The sequence below is a fragment of the Nanorana parkeri genome, unplaced genomic scaffold (genome assembly GCF_000935625.1).
Source record: "Nanorana parkeri isolate BGI_ZX_2015 unplaced genomic scaffold, ASM93562v1 scaffold50, whole genome shotgun sequence".
Classification (NCBI taxonomy): domain Eukaryota; kingdom Metazoa; phylum Chordata; class Amphibia; order Anura; family Dicroglossidae; genus Nanorana; species Nanorana parkeri.
The window spans coordinates 2,761,712-2,777,333 of NW_017306318.1; the positions used below are offsets into that span (position 1 = coordinate 2,761,712).

A 15,622-nucleotide genomic window follows, 5' to 3' on the forward strand; every position below is an offset into this window, starting at 1 on the left:
CCCCGATGACCAAGTCAACTATGATACCAAGTCTAATAAAGGCACTTTTCCCTGCTTGCATTAATGATGTATTCATGACTGCAGAGCTGAATTTGTGTCTTTTTAGATTTGCCTGGTGAGATGGAAGAGAGTCTACAATTAAAGCTGCACTGCTGCAGAACAAAATGACAGCTCCGTTGTGTCTTGATAATGGACAAACCCATAAGGGACAATGGACATACGGTTATCACCAAATAGGTAAAGGAGATTTAATATAAAGGCCTGTGGAAGCTGGGAGTGGAAAGCACACAGTGATTGCATCCTTCTCTGGTCATGGTCAAGCTGCAAGGATTCTCATTACACTCTTAATCTGCACAGATGTTACATGGGCTTAACCCTTCCACACTCAAATGCATCCATCCAGAACGCTGCCAGTCCTGTGCTGTGATATACCCCCCTATAAAATGTGCCGATGGTGGCTCGGTATCATTCGCACACCATGGCTCCTGACATTTTTTTTTTTTTACAAAGCAGAATTATTTCCCTTGGAACTATAAAACCGCAGTGGAAGGATTCCCAGAGTACAATGCATGAATGCTGAGCAAGAGGAGAGCAGACTGTCTGTGGATTAAATCTCGTCTCAGACCAAATCAAAGGCGTTTCACCGCAGGGGGGTCTCACCAAATTATACATCGCAGAAACTGCCAGACTCAAGTCCTGTACTTCCGCCACAAGGCGACTAAGAAGTCGGGTGTAAATAAAGCTCCACCCACTAAGGGGCAACCTCAGGATGAAGTACAGTGCTGCAACTGAAGCTCCAGACTGCTGAAACAAAAATAACTGAATAAATAGGCTCTATAAGTACCTGCCTATAGTCCCCGATTATTATAATCACTAATGCCCCGGGAGGACCAGGAAGTGGAAAAGCAGTAATTGTAAGTAAAAGCACAATACATTTGTTTAACTAATGAATGCAAGACGATTTGATATCGAACATGCGGATGTGATTTTTAGTGTAGGGGGTCAAGGTCTGCTTTAAACAGGAACTGAAGCCAATACAAAAACACCGCAGTTCAGCTTCATTAGGTGCCATTTTCAATATGCTGGGTGGAACAAGGCACAGCGCCTACATTTACTAAGAACTCAGAATGATCACCACTATAGCAGGGTGTGCACGGAGGTGGATCGCATACATCACCATAAAGGCAAACAGAGCACAGATGTTTTTGTACATCTCCAGTACATAGTACACAGGTTACTGCATAGCCAATCAATCAAACTGAAGAGCACTGCAACCTACAAAAACAAATCCCCCATCAAAGCACCACCAACACATTTAAAGTGACACCATTAACACCATGGATCACAATTTTCAGCTATATATAAACCAGCATCCTACTGAATCTACAGCAGCTGTTGCTGAAATAACCATGAGCAAGGACTCAGGCACACAGCCTACACATCCATAGGAAAAGCAAAATTAAAGTGCCACCGATTGTTGGAATACACTTAGCGTGAAAACACCACAACACCCTTCCACCCCACCCCAAGATGACAGCAAACTGTCTACATCTTTTAAGAAACTGAAAACCGTAGGTCCCCCTGCACTCCTTACAGCGCTTCCGGTCCAAATAGCAATAGTGATGCTCGCAGTGACAATCACGGATGGCGCCGTGCACAACAGTCAAATGAAAGATAGAAATCACCAGCACTTAGCAAATGAAATTCACAAAATGTCCATTTATTTGGACTAAACGTCACACATCGCATAATCCAACCAACGTTTCAGGACCGCGCAGGGTCCCTTCATCAAGGCAGAGATGGAGGTTGAAACTGAAAACATTATATTTATTTTTTTACTTTACAGCTGGGGGCTCTGGGGAAATATTGGGGGTCTAAAACAGATCCCTGAGATCTCCCTTTTAAAAAAAATAGAAAAAAAGAAATTGAGAACACAGAGTCCTCAATCTCTTTTCCTGCATCCCCAGCTGAGAATGAACAGGAATCCTCTATACTGTTCATTCATACATTGTGGATATAGTCTGAGTTACCTTGGCCACAATCATGAATGGGCAGGAAGTGATCTACATCACTTCCTATTCATTCATAACTAGTACACAGTAACTCAGACTATGTCTAGTTATTTACAAGCATTTAGCGATGAATTGTTTGTACACCGCTCTCCATCCTGGATCAGCTCTCACAGGAGGCTGAGCGGGTGGTGCGGGGGAGGAGAGCTTGGTCTCATTTGACAGCCGAGTCCTCCCCCGCATCACTGGCTCAGTCTCCAGTGGACAGCCGCCTCCGCCCCCACACACACCGCCCTCCTGATTTGTTACAGGAGGCTGAGGGGGTGGTGCGGGGAGAAGTGCACGGCCTCATTAGACAGCTGACCCCTCCCTCTCACTGCTGGCTGTCTCCGCCCACACACCACTCTCCTGATCTGTTACAGGAGGCTGCGGAGGTCGGCGCGGAAGGAAAGCTCAGCCTCCTGTGACTCGGTCACAGCGCTCTCCCCCCTGCCCCGCTCAGCATCCTGACAATTGCTCTCCTCCCTGCTGGACACCGTAGGAGGGGACACAGAGCAGCGCCCAGCGCGGAGGAGAGAAACTATGGATGCACTGCAATGGCCCAAAGCGCCATTTCCGGATGATATGTTTTGGATGACATGGATTCCAAAGATAAAACTATACCAGACCCTCTAGATTCCTCATACCAACCAATAAGTTCCTTCATGTCACATACTGCTATGGCATCCCAGTCCAATAACTTTTGCTTTGGACACATTATGACATGACTCGGTTTATACTTGGAATAAACCGGCTCTATATTTGTTTGGGTTTTTCTACTGTGAAGGGAAGAACATCTTCCCCAGATCCTAGAATGGTACTATGTGGCTTATGAACCTTCTATTCAATAGTCCAGCTACAGATCTAGAAGAGGTCAACTGAGTTCTACCAGTATACAATACAATAAGAGAAGATAACCAGAGAACAATAGGGATGAGGTGGCACCATAGAATACACAGTATCCCTTTCTAACCTTGCCCAGAAACCCTTCCCGTCTCGGCTAAGGTTGTGGGAATGTCTTGTTAAAGGGGGAGGGTGGGAGAGAGAACTAGGTCGCTGGAAGTGGATGAGAAGCAGATGGAGAAATGTAACAGACACTGACATTACACGACTGAAATGCACCGCACTTCCAACCGCGGCATGCTGCAATTCTACGTTCCGGACTTGCTTAGGCAGCGATTTATCATGCTGGAGAACAGAATAAGGACACATGTTGCAACTGTGCAGATCGTTAATTGGATGTCTACAATGCAGCCAAGCCAGAACCATATCAATTGCCCCTTGTTTCTGTCTCATCAATGTCCAATTAAAAAACGGCAACCTTTAACGAAGAAGACAACACCTACATATGGCACAGATTATTAGAAAGAAGAACACATATGATTTAAAGAGGGGTCTCCTAGTTTGGGTTGTACATTGAATTTTCACAACAGGATTTGTGTGCACCTTGTTTGAACACCAAGCTGTCTAAATAGCACTGGACTCATTCAAGGGTTAGTCCCACCCCAAACCAATATCTCAATTTTGGCTAAAGGCGAGCCCCCAGACCCGACGGCCAAAAGGCCGGCGAGCCCCCAGACCCGACGGCCAAAAGGCCGGCGAGCCCCCAGACCCGACGGCCAAAAGGCCGGCGAGCCCCCAGACCTGACGGCCAAAGGCCAGCAAGCACCCAGATCTGACGGCCAAAGGCCAGCGAACCCCCAGACCTGACGGCCAAAGGCCAGCGAGTCCCCAGCTTAACTATCTGTATCAGCAGTTACAAGCAGATCAGTAGGTTTCATTGTTGGCAGACTGCTGGTTTGGCTGCAGGTCAAGTGTACAGCAGAAGGAGGCACTTTAGGGCCGATTCAAGGTAGAACGCAATGCGGAGTGTTGTGCATTCAAAGTGAATGGTCTCTCAATGCATGGAAAAAAGTAGGTGCTGTTGCATTTTTTTCTCCAATGCAGTGCACATCACACATTGTGGTGCACTCTAATGCAGCAGAATTCAAAAGACAGAATAGGATATCATTCCAAACGAATTGCAACACATTGCAGTCTGGTTGCTGTAGCAAATCAGGCTCTGGTATAGTGCCCATGTGTAGACAGGAGGAAAAAGCACGATGGCTTATCAGTATGTTTTTACTCCTTGATTGCCCAATCATCATGCTGGGGGCAGGGAGAGGACAGCAATGCATTCCATAACTCTACCACAATGTAGTATTCCCCTCATGGCTGTGCTCCCCAAGTGTAGAAATCACAAAGGTAGCTGAACAGAATTACAAATCTTTAGACAGATCAGACAATGTAAAAGGTTCTGCATTTACCACAAGATCGGTCTCAGAAATTGTAATAACACTGCAATTTACTATATACAGGTGCTGCACATGACTTCCTACCAACACAGTCAGCCATTCTCCAGCCTTCGAAGGGTAAAATTATTCTAAGTGACCAAACTGAATGGTAAAAAAAAAAAGTTGCTTTAGCAACCAATTAGCATCTCTCTTCAGTCTGCTCAGGTAAGATTTTGAAAATGAGACAGAGAAGCTGATTGGTTGCAGTGCAAATTTCCTCCAAATTTTGCCTGCTCCAGTTTTGATAAACCCCCCCCAATGACTTTTCAGGAACCACCTCAACATCTCATTTAGAAACACTGGTCCTTTAAAGCTCATCTCTGGCCAGGGCAGCAAAGTTATCATCCCGACTCCACACCCCCTTTACCCAATTGTAGAAAAAACAAACCCTACACTAAAAGCCCAAAATACTTGCCATGATCACATGACGTGCCAGGCCCCCGAGTCTATCTTTAGGACTGCAGAGTAGAAGTGTCTTTGTTTGGGTGTCCATGTCCCAGCCTGAAGATGTGGGCACCTCCTATCAACTGTCCATCAGCAGGGTCCTGAGAACATGATGACATCATGAAAAGGGGCAGCAAAAAACTGGGTGGCCATGCGGATGGTCTACATCGGTGGATCACAGGTCACGTGATGGCAGACCAAGGTGATACCCTTGGGGAGCTAAAGGAAAAAGGGAAATTGTTGGAGCAGGGGAGTTTAATGGGTGAAGCAGCCAACTGATGAGGTCACCTCCAGGCTCTCCCTTCCTATCAGCAAGCTCCATTTTTTTTTTTTAGTCACACCATGCAATGCAGTGATGCCTGCCGGGCTTATAGTGCTGCCCCACCTCCCAGTCTGAATGGTAATGTGCATGGGATTTCAGACGGCTAATGCACAGAGACTCAGCTACTACTTTTTTTTAAATGAACGTATAGCCAGATTAAATGGGGTCCGTTTATTACCCTTTAAATTTGGGTCAATTTTGACCAGCATTAACGTCCGCCAACATGTAACCAGTCTGTCAAGATAGTTACACATATAGAATTCAATGTGTGGCATTTACCAAGTGCTGCACATATCTACCATACAGTACATGCCAGGTGAAGCCATCAAACGGTAAGAGGCTTATCCTGGCCGGCACAATCAAAGAAAATACATATAAAACTGCTTGTAGTCATGCCATGTGTACACTTTTTGCGGCTGTATCCAGAATATATGCTCACTATTCAAAATCATTCCCTGCCCCAATAAGCCAGTCTTACACTGGCATTGTCACTACATATACCAGGCAGCTGTATTTTCCTGCAACACAAACCCAGCCCAGGTAGATGAATGACATTCAAAGTGGCAATGACAGAGTTAACCCCCCACCACCTCTTGGAATTCAAGGAATGCCAAGGAATCCAATGATATTACTGGCTGGCATAGAGATGCAGGTTACCATGGCAGTAATGCCTGCCTCTCAGACACGCAGTGGGCATGAATGCAAGTGCAGCGAGGAGATGTACCCCCTTCTGCACATGGTGCATTCACCGACACGGACCCAGCAAAACGTTCAAGGGGATTTGGTTTTTAATACACGTTTAAGATATTCGTGAGAAAGAGATCAACGTAGAGGAAATATAGGAGGATGCCACTGGTCACCTCTTTCTGAAAATACAAGTTCTCTGGCCATCTTGCTGACCCAATGGCAGAGACACTGACTGAGAAGAATGCAGAAAAGGGTGACACTCCGAATTCACCTGATCAGCATGCTTCAAAAAAACAATGACAGCCCCCTTATTTATCTGGGCGCAGGTTCCTTTAAAGCTGAGCTGCAGTTACAGAATTGCAAAGCTGGCAGGTTCTTTATTGCATAGGGGACATTCCAATTCTCTCCTGCAATAAAACAAAACGTACCTGCCTGTTCATAGTCACTGAACTGCACATGCGCATTCTTGGCACACCTCAGTGAATGAAAACCCATGCGCATGTGTGGGAGCTATTAGTTAATCCAATCAAGATGGCCAAAAAACCCCACACCCAGAAGAAGCGGGGGAGAAGATGATGCTGGCAATGGAGCTTATGGATGCCACATTGCTACGGTAGATGCTGGCAATGGAGTTTACAAACGTCACATCGCTGGAGACTTTGATTCCACTTTAAATAATCTTATTTGTATTTTTCTACCAGCCTATTATGCATAGTTTGTATAGGGGGGAGCAGCCCTAACACTCGTGACTTGACGACCCCACTTATCTTCACCAAGTTGCCCAGATTGTCTGTTGCTTTCTGGCGCAACCTAACATGAAACTCCCACAATGCTCCCATCATCATAATCAGAGACCATGTGACCTTGGCAGCAACACATTCCTCCTCCATTAAAAGCAAACATTAATAGTAAGAAAGAGGTCATTTTTGCTCAATACATAAGCAGGGCTGCACCAATCTCAGGAGCCAGTGCTACCTTACAATGCTAGCCAAAGTACAGCTGGTACCTTTCCCAGGGCTTCTCTAGTTGTCAATGGAGGTGGCTCCTACAAAAAAAAAAAAATATGGCTGGCCAAACTCACAGAACATAAAAAGTGACTTCCTTTATACTCTGGCTCCTCGCTATGTCCTAAAAGGAGCTGGTGACCACATTGGGCCCCACTGCGGGGGTCACAAGGAGCCCAAATCTAGAGAGAAGTCACTGAATTTGAGATCTTCAGCTTTCCCAGGATCCCCTGGGTAAGGCCCATTGACATCACCTTTGCCCAGGCGAGCATGCTGAAAGCTTTGGTGGCAGGCGAGCATTTTTTTTCCCATTAAGCCTTTTGGAACCTGTGGGGGGTACAAGATCAGCAAACGTCTGCTTCAAAGCAGACCCCTGGTACACGTTTTCTATTTTGAACATATTCAAAAATCTCATGTAAATGGCATGAAACGAAGCTCTTGAAAAGCTAGAAGAACTGCAGTTTACAAGTGCAAGAGAGGTGAAAAGAATCTTAAAAGCCTAACAAGTGCAGAAAAAAAACAGAAATCTGCATTATTAAGGGTCCTCAAATGTTTTTAGCTTCCGAGTCACATTGCTACCTTCACATGGGCAAGAGGGGGCTGCTCAGGGTACCCAAATGAACAGGCACATCATAGGTGGGGGAACGGCTTCCTTCAGCAGAGCAGTCATTTTCTCGGTCAGTATTCCTCCAGCGCATAGAAGTATTGAAGGGAGAGATTTAGCACAAAAGCTTGTCAACTACACAGCGTTCAGCAGCAACAATTTTCTTAATCCTCTCACAATAGGTCTGCATGGAGGACCAGAAGTGAAGCAGCGACGTGTGATGCTTCTTTTGCCAGTAAGGCCGAGTTCATCCGGACAGCAGACTCCATCACCCTATGCAAAGCATTCCATCGCTTTTCAGAGGGCGTTTGAACAGCGTCTGCCCGGCGTTCAGGAAGAGATGCTGCCACCTTCTGAATGCATCTTTTAATAATCCCAATGGGGATTTTCAATTGCAATTGTGCACACCCCCGGGTTGCAGTGCAGACTCATTCACTGCATTAATCACCTCTGACAAGCGGCTCGCCAAAGCATCGCGGCAATGTATACAGCTCTATTCGGCCGCAGAGCTGACAATACAGCGGGAGAATGGGAGGGGTTTGTGGGACCCTTCGCAGATCAGCCGCCTGGGTTTTCCACCCCCTTTACCCCCCGTGTGAACAAGGCCTTAGACCTACAAGAATCATTGCCGTAATGAAAAAACAAATCCCCACCACGGACATGGATACCGGTCACACAGGGATTTAACGTTTTTAAAAAAACCCAATAAAGAAATTCTTCTAATCCCATTGTGAAGCTGGCGCTATAGTAACCAATTGTTCATTAAAGTAAAACAATTGTTCTTTGGCCGCAGCTTGATGAGAAAAAATAAAATAAACGGCCTTATAACCACCGAAAATGTAGAACTACAAATCCCACAGGTCTAGAGCTGCGCACACTTGTTTATAAATAAAGTTTTGGAAGGACAAGGGGAGGAATATGGAACAAAATGTGGCCGTGTGTTCTCTAAAGAGGCTGGACTGACTCAAAGAAGTAATGACAGTCAACTGACCTAAAAACAGCTCTGCAGAAGAGGGTCCAACATAGAATTTGCCCCCACTACCCAAATAATAAAAATACTGGTTATACTACAATACACACAGCATAAAAGTTATGTTATACTACAGTTTTCAGCAAACCTATTTAGATGTAGACATTTGATAAAGCACATCACCGGCTCAGCTCCTACCATTTACTTTACCAGTTTCCCTTCTGTGCCGCTGTAAAAGAAAAACAAAAAGTACCGTGGCAGTTTAAGGCCCCTTTTCACACGGGCTGATCAGGAGAGGAGCCATGCAGATCCTCTCCTGATCACAGCAGTACGGAGAAAATGACACCATTGTGACATCTGTGTTTGTACATTTTTTTCCCCCCTCCATTAAAAACTGCCATTACTGCACCCCATGTCAGTCTATGGGGAATCAGATGTAAACGGATAGCCGCCGATTCAGCCCGGCGTAAACGGATCTCTAATCCATTCGTTTCTCTGGACCCGGCCGGAGTCGTGGGGTAATGGGAGTAAATGGACCACACACGGCTGCCCATAGATTGGCATTGCACATTCGATCAGGTCCGCCTGAAATACTGACAGGTAGACCCGATCGGAGCGGCTGTGTGAAAGGGGCCTAACCGCATGTATGTGAAGTAATGTGCATGAATAACACTTAAAAGGCATTATCTAAAATGAGACAAACCATCAACAGCTGGCACAGCCGCCAATGAGTATCCATTTTGCCTGGAGGACAATTCTACAGATAAAGTCTAGGAGGGACGCATGGGGTTGTCTGAATCATAAATCCAACAAATCTAAAACCAAATGATGGTCTCTTCTAACTAGGCATGCACCGATACTAGTATCTGTACCGATACCGTGTATTTGGACGAGTATTCGTACCGATACCTTGCCCGATACCGGAACTTACAGAGAACAAGGAGCCAGCTTCCCGTGCAATCAGGAAGCTGGGCGGGGAGTAATGACCAGCCTCCTGGCTTCTTGATTGGCCAGCAAGCCGACTCCATGCTGATTTCCCAGCCAAGCACAATGAAGCCAGACCAATAACATGGAGCCAGCTTCTTGGGCAATCAGATTGCCTGGGAAACAGACTCCATCCCAGCGGACGCACCGGTATTGGTCCTCATACTCGGTACCGAAAAACCGGTATCGGTGCATCCCTACTTCTGATAATGTGACAGAACATCCAGACATCCAAACCTCTATCATACATATCACCTGAGTAGTACTGCATACCAACTAGCATATTCTGAAATAGAGTGAAGGTTCCATCAAGCATTGTGACTCTAGATTGGAAACCTATAATAAAACACTTATTCAGGGTTCTAAAAGATAAGAGTGGGGTGATCCAGAGTGCTGCTACACGAGGAGGCTCCTAAACAAGCGAGTGTGGCCTTGCTCCCAATTCCCATACCAGAGCCATCAAACTACTGAATGGTTTGCAGCAATTTCTCAAGCAGGTTGTAATGTCAGTGTTGCCACACAACCAGATACAACCTGCGCTGGATGATGAAAGGAAAAGCTGATCAGTTCCCATGAGGCAACACAGACAGCTCTTATTTCAAGGTCACCATAATCGTTCTATAATGGCCAACACATTTTAAGGGGTCCCCATCATCAGAGCTTGAAGATGCAAAACTAAACAGGAAGGTTTAGAGAATGTTTTTGAATACAACATATGGTCTGCTCTAGGTGCTGGTTTTGCAAAGGTCTGCTCCGGTTACGGTAAAAACAGGGCTGGACACCGCCAATGCTCCCTTAAAATTATAGCTGGTGCCCAACTGTTGAGGTTCTCTGGCTTCTAAAAAAAATCCTACTGCCTGCTGGATTGGAAAGGCTTGGGCTATCCATGATCCTGTCAATAGAGTGGTTATGCTTAGGGATGCACAGATACCTATTTTTCGGTATCAGGTACAAATACCGATATTTTTTTTTCCAGTACTCGCCGATACCTAATACAGTTACCAAAAGTGCCATTTAGGAAGCCAGGCGGCGTGTAATGACTCGCTACCTGATTGGCCGGCTCCATGCTTCCACGTCACCAAGTGATGAGGGAGCATGCAGCTGGCTTCCCGGACAATCAGAAAGTCCGGCAGCGTGTAATGACGTAATGCCTGGCTTCCTGATAACGGAAGTTTGGGTATCGGGCTAGGCATCGGAGCGAGTACGAGCACTCGCTCAAATACTCGGTATCGGCACCGATCCTAGTATCGGTGCAAAGGCCACGACCTCACCTTACTGATATGCAATTGAGAGCGGTCATGGAGGACCACTGAAATTACCAGGGAAGATGCAGAGAAGCACAGAGTATTGGACAGGTTGAGGGGAACAAACACAGGAGTAGCTGGAGGATCAGGGCTGAAGGTGGGCACAGGGTAACGAGCAGTACCAGAGGGGCATATGCCTTTCCCAATTATTACCCCTCTTTGCAGGCACTCTTGTGGCTCGTGGATGACCACATGCTATGAAGTCCACAAGCCTGTGTCATATTACATAGAGAAATAAAGAAATGCTGCACACATTTGTTTAGAAAGCTGTGCATAGTGGACTTGAACTTAACAGGAATGTGTGCCAAGTTAAAAAACAAAAAACTATATTATCTTCCCACGCTTCCCCACCAAAGAGTAGCTGACTTAAAAAAGGTCAGCACTCCATATTTACTAACCACCCCATCTCCTATTCCCAAGTGAGGCAGCGTCATGCTAGAGGTTATCAGGATGCATAATTAGGCATTACAATGTGAGGATGGCCAAATATGCACATCTGCATAGGTGTTGGGTATGTCCTAACGGTCCTGTTCCTCAACCCCTTAGAACACCGCATGAAAGGTAGAACTTTGCATGAAGAGTTAGATAGAAATGCCATAGTGACTAACGAAGGCCGTCATCTTTGTCAACGTGAATCCTTCAGTACATGGCATACGTGAACCCGTGCTTTTCCAATGCAGAGCAAACCAACAGCTTCAGTGCAGGGCTGTACCCCACAGCAGCAGTTGACTTGGGCTGCAGCAACCAGTTTCAAGATGCTTTGACACTCCCGTTGACCTGTATGGGGAGCAAAGCTTTTCTTTAGCAACCAAAAGCCCATCGACACAGGCCCTAAGGGTCCCAGAAAGCAATCATTGACCATAAATATTCTGACGGTCTCCTCTCACCACACTTACCCTTATCCTTGGGAACCCATCATTCCCTTCGGGGCATGACTTGCCAGGCAGTTTTTAAATACTGGATAAAGTCGGGACTAACCCAGTTATATATAACCGGCTTGTGACACAGTAAAGGCCTTCCCTTCCTTGCAAAAAGACCCATCATTTACCAAACTAAAATCTTTTCCGTACTTACAAGTTACGCATTATGTCTCGGCCACCATTTATATCCCAAGCAATGGGCTAGCACCTACAGCAGATGAATTCAAATGTAAAGATGATCTGCAGTCCCCTGGGTCCATTCACCTTCTTAACAGCAGGTTACTGGCGAAATTCACCTCTATGCCTCCCAACTATGTAGAAAAGTGTGAGATGGACCCGAGAACTGGGTTAAGACATTCTGACTGGTCACAAAAATGGAACACAACCAAGTCCTGCTCCTGCAATGCAACCACAGTGGAAATGAACTATTAAGTACACCTCCAGTGGTACATGATACCGATGTGTTAACTTGTATAGTCCGATTGCTTCCAAAACTGCTTTTCTGGTTGCTCAGAACCTGGCACACTATCACATATGGTGGGCCTGCCCAAATTGCTTTTCTGGTTGCTCGAAACCTGGTACACTATCACATATGGTGGGCCTGCCCAAATTGCTTTTCTGGTTGCTCGAAACCTGGTACACTATCACATATGGTGGGCCTGCCCAAACTGCTTTTCTGGTTGCTCAGAACCTTGTACACTATCACATATGGTGGGCCTGCCCAAACTGCTTTTCTGGTTGCTCAGAACCTGGTACACAATCACATATGGTGGGAATGCCGAATAGCCCAAAAGTTATGGTCACAGGTCCACAAACTCTTAGACATTCTTGATCATAGACCTCCGTCTCAAAAGAAAAAACCTAGTGAAGCACTCCTCAAGTTGAAACCTGAGCACATTTGCAAGCACCAATTTACACGCATGACTCATGTCCTGATGGTCACAAAATAATAGCTTAAGCATTGCTGACTGAAACCCTTCATGTGTCTGAGGTCAAACTACACTGCATTGGACCCTGCTCAATGAATAAAAGAACACAGCCAAATTCAAAAAGTCTGGGAAGGTCTCACATTTTTTTGGCCTGCTGATTTTGTCTGACAGCTTCTTAACTTTGATATGGCTACCATACACACTTGTCAACTATCTGGCTATGCATGGCAACCTCGAGGATATGGCTGGACAAAAACCCAGCCTTGGATAACACAAGTTTAAAAAACAAAAAGCATTTTACAACTGGTGTCCTTTCCCAGTCAATAGAAGTGATTTGTGCCCCCACAAATTACCCATGGGCCTCTCAGAGTAATGTACAATTCATCAGCCATTATACTCTACCTCCATTGGCTGAAAAACTCTTTGTCTATGAACACCTCAACAATGAAGGTCTCATATTTGCTCCATTTTAGTGTTGGATACACATCAATGAACATGTTCTGTTATATATGTTTGATAATGACAATACCTGATGATCCTGCCAGAAATCATGTGAGCCGATAACTTCCTTAGTGCTCTGCCTCTGCTGACTTATGGAAGTGTGGTGCTCTATAGTCCTGTCCAAGGAAGCCAAAGCTGCTCCTCCATAGATACAGTATGGTGACCAAGTATGGTCACCCTAGGAGAGGAAGTGTATTACTGGCTGGATCACCAGGTGAAAATAAAAAAGGAGAAAAGCCTGAAGAAAACTAATGTAACCAATACATCAAAGGACTGGTAAATCATCATATAGGACATTGCAGGTTGAGATTAGAGAAAATAAATCAAAAAGGACAACTTCTCAAAATTGATGTGAATTTCAAAACCTATTTGTTTGAACCACACAAATGCCTCTAAAATGTGGAAACTGCATTCCGAGCAAACATTCATAGTTCTTGCCACCTTAGATGCATTATTATTTATACACAGAGGTAAGTTAGTGTGTACTTACAGTGGCACATGGCTCTGCTGCGTGTCCACTCGGTTAGGTTCGTCCTCCTCCACATCCGAGTCACCTCCTGAGCTACTTTCTGTGGCATCCGAGTCAAAGCCTCGCTCACAGGCCCGCAAAGTGGCACTGCCAGAACAGCTTAACCTTTCCAGCTCAGTTGCCGCTCCCTTTAAAAGGGCTTCAGAGACGCTGCTTACAGCTTCTCCTCGGCGCTGAGCATCAGCTTTCCGTGTTACCACAGTCAATCGAGAACGAGGCGTTTCTGTGTTCCGCCCAAAGGCAGCCCCGACTAAACCTCCTAGCTGTTGGTGTAGATGACGCTCAACCTGCTTCGCCTGGACTACCTGGAGCCGCTTTTGGATAGACCGCGCCCTCTTTTCCATCTCCCCATGGCGCTGTAACAAGGCTTTAAGACGAGCATCGGAGCCATTCTGCACGCGAGAGCCCTTTTGCTCATGTTCCTCGTCAGGAGATCCTGGGGGAACCGGTGGGGCCTTCACCCAAGGCTCCAGAGCAGGAATAGAGAGACTCGGGGGCTTGTCCACAGCTGGCTTTGCGGGTCTTTTAGCCAGTCCATTCAGAGGTCCACCTTGGCCCCCTCTACTGGAATTGGTGATTCCTCTCAGCTCCTCCAGGTTGAACTCCAGAATGGAGGAACGCCCCCTGCACAGTGACTGAGACAATATGGACCGTGGAGTATACACCCCACCCAGTTTAAGGGTTTCCTTTCCAGGTGTTCCACCGTAGCTTGCTACCAGGTCTGGTGGGTCTGGAGGAGGAAGACAGCCGCCGTTGGTCTCACCAAGCGGGAGGGAGGATGATGGAGGCGCCAGCTTGAAGTGCAGGTTGCGGGCGTCAGGGGCAGGGTCAGTGAGAGCAGGTGCCATCGCAGCCATTCAGCACAGGGAAGAGGGCAGGGGATGGGGATGCTTCCCCAATCGGGGAGGGTGAAGTTGTCCACACCTCCCCAGGGCAACTCCAAGGAGATACACCTATAGGAAGAGAGAAACGAGAGTGAACAAGGATCCAAAAACAGACTATTACTTTGCCCATAAGAGATCAGCAGGTACAAAAGTCAAATACAATTTTGCAACAGTTAAAAATTAAATCATGTAAACCGGGACCTGCAGGTGGCTCAGAGATCTTTTGTGTTAATGTTTTTCAGGCATTTTACTTTGAGTTTGTATAGGACTCCAAAAGTCAATAATTCGGGTTGAATCTCTAAACTTTTTACTGCATTCTATGCCCCAGAGAGATTTCCCCTCGCTTCCTGTCTATTTGGTGGAAGTCAGACACAACAGGAAGCAGTGAAAATCTCCCTACTTACTGGCTTATTTGTGTCAGGCTGAAAGAATTGAAGGGAAATCCCCCTAACACATCCTTGAGTGAAGAAGGGTTCAAATGTTTGTCTCCATATGGCAGATTTCCCATCACTTCCTCTCCTAATGGGTACACAGGGGTTCTAAAAAAAAAAAAAAAAGGACAACTGTAATTGGGTTTTGAATGAATGGCAAAATACACACTGATTTCTTGATGGGAACAAGCTCTGTTAACAATATGGCTATTGTCAGATTCATGGACGTGGCCTTTGCTGGAACACTCAAGAAGCATCACAAGACTTTGGGTTAGAAACAGCCCTTCGACATGAAGTTTTATTTCAATAGATGAATATTAAATTAGAAGGAAAAAAATCTGACTAGACTAGGAAACTAAAGAGACTTTAGACTAATCCTGCCAACCATATGCACCTTTCTCACTATGACTAAGCAGGGAGAGTATTAGGACAGTTTCCCCGTTCATTGAGCAAGAATGGGGGAATTCACGGCTGATGTGAAGTCAACCACAGAACGAAATGATCAGTTCAAGACCTGATGGAGGCCAAGTGGTTAGCAATCTCACATTAAAGTACTGAGGTCTGGGATTCTATGCCAACCAAGGTCTAATAAGAGCCAGTGATGCTCTCCTGTACTACATGGTGCTCTTAAATTTCGGAAGGAAGAAAGAAAGAAAGAAAGAAAGAACAGCGATGGCCTCCATGTGGCGGAGTTCCTTTCCTCTCCACTCAGTAGCCTCATTGTAGGT

General features: G+C 45.9%; 1 protein-coding gene across 1 annotated transcript in view; it reads right to left on the reverse strand.

Annotated features, from left to right (window-relative positions):
* LOC108802905 (KAT8 regulatory NSL complex subunit 1-like) overlaps positions 1-15,622 on the reverse strand; it is an 84,277-nt gene that overhangs the window by 49,272 nt on the left and 19,383 nt on the right. Inside the window, exon 2 of the mRNA XM_018574752.1 lies at positions 13,541-14,532. Coding sequence (XP_018430254.1) covers positions 13,541-14,436 — 896 coding nt within the window. The 5' untranslated portion in view covers positions 14,437-14,532. The remainder of the gene's footprint in view (positions 1-13,540; positions 14,533-15,622) is intronic.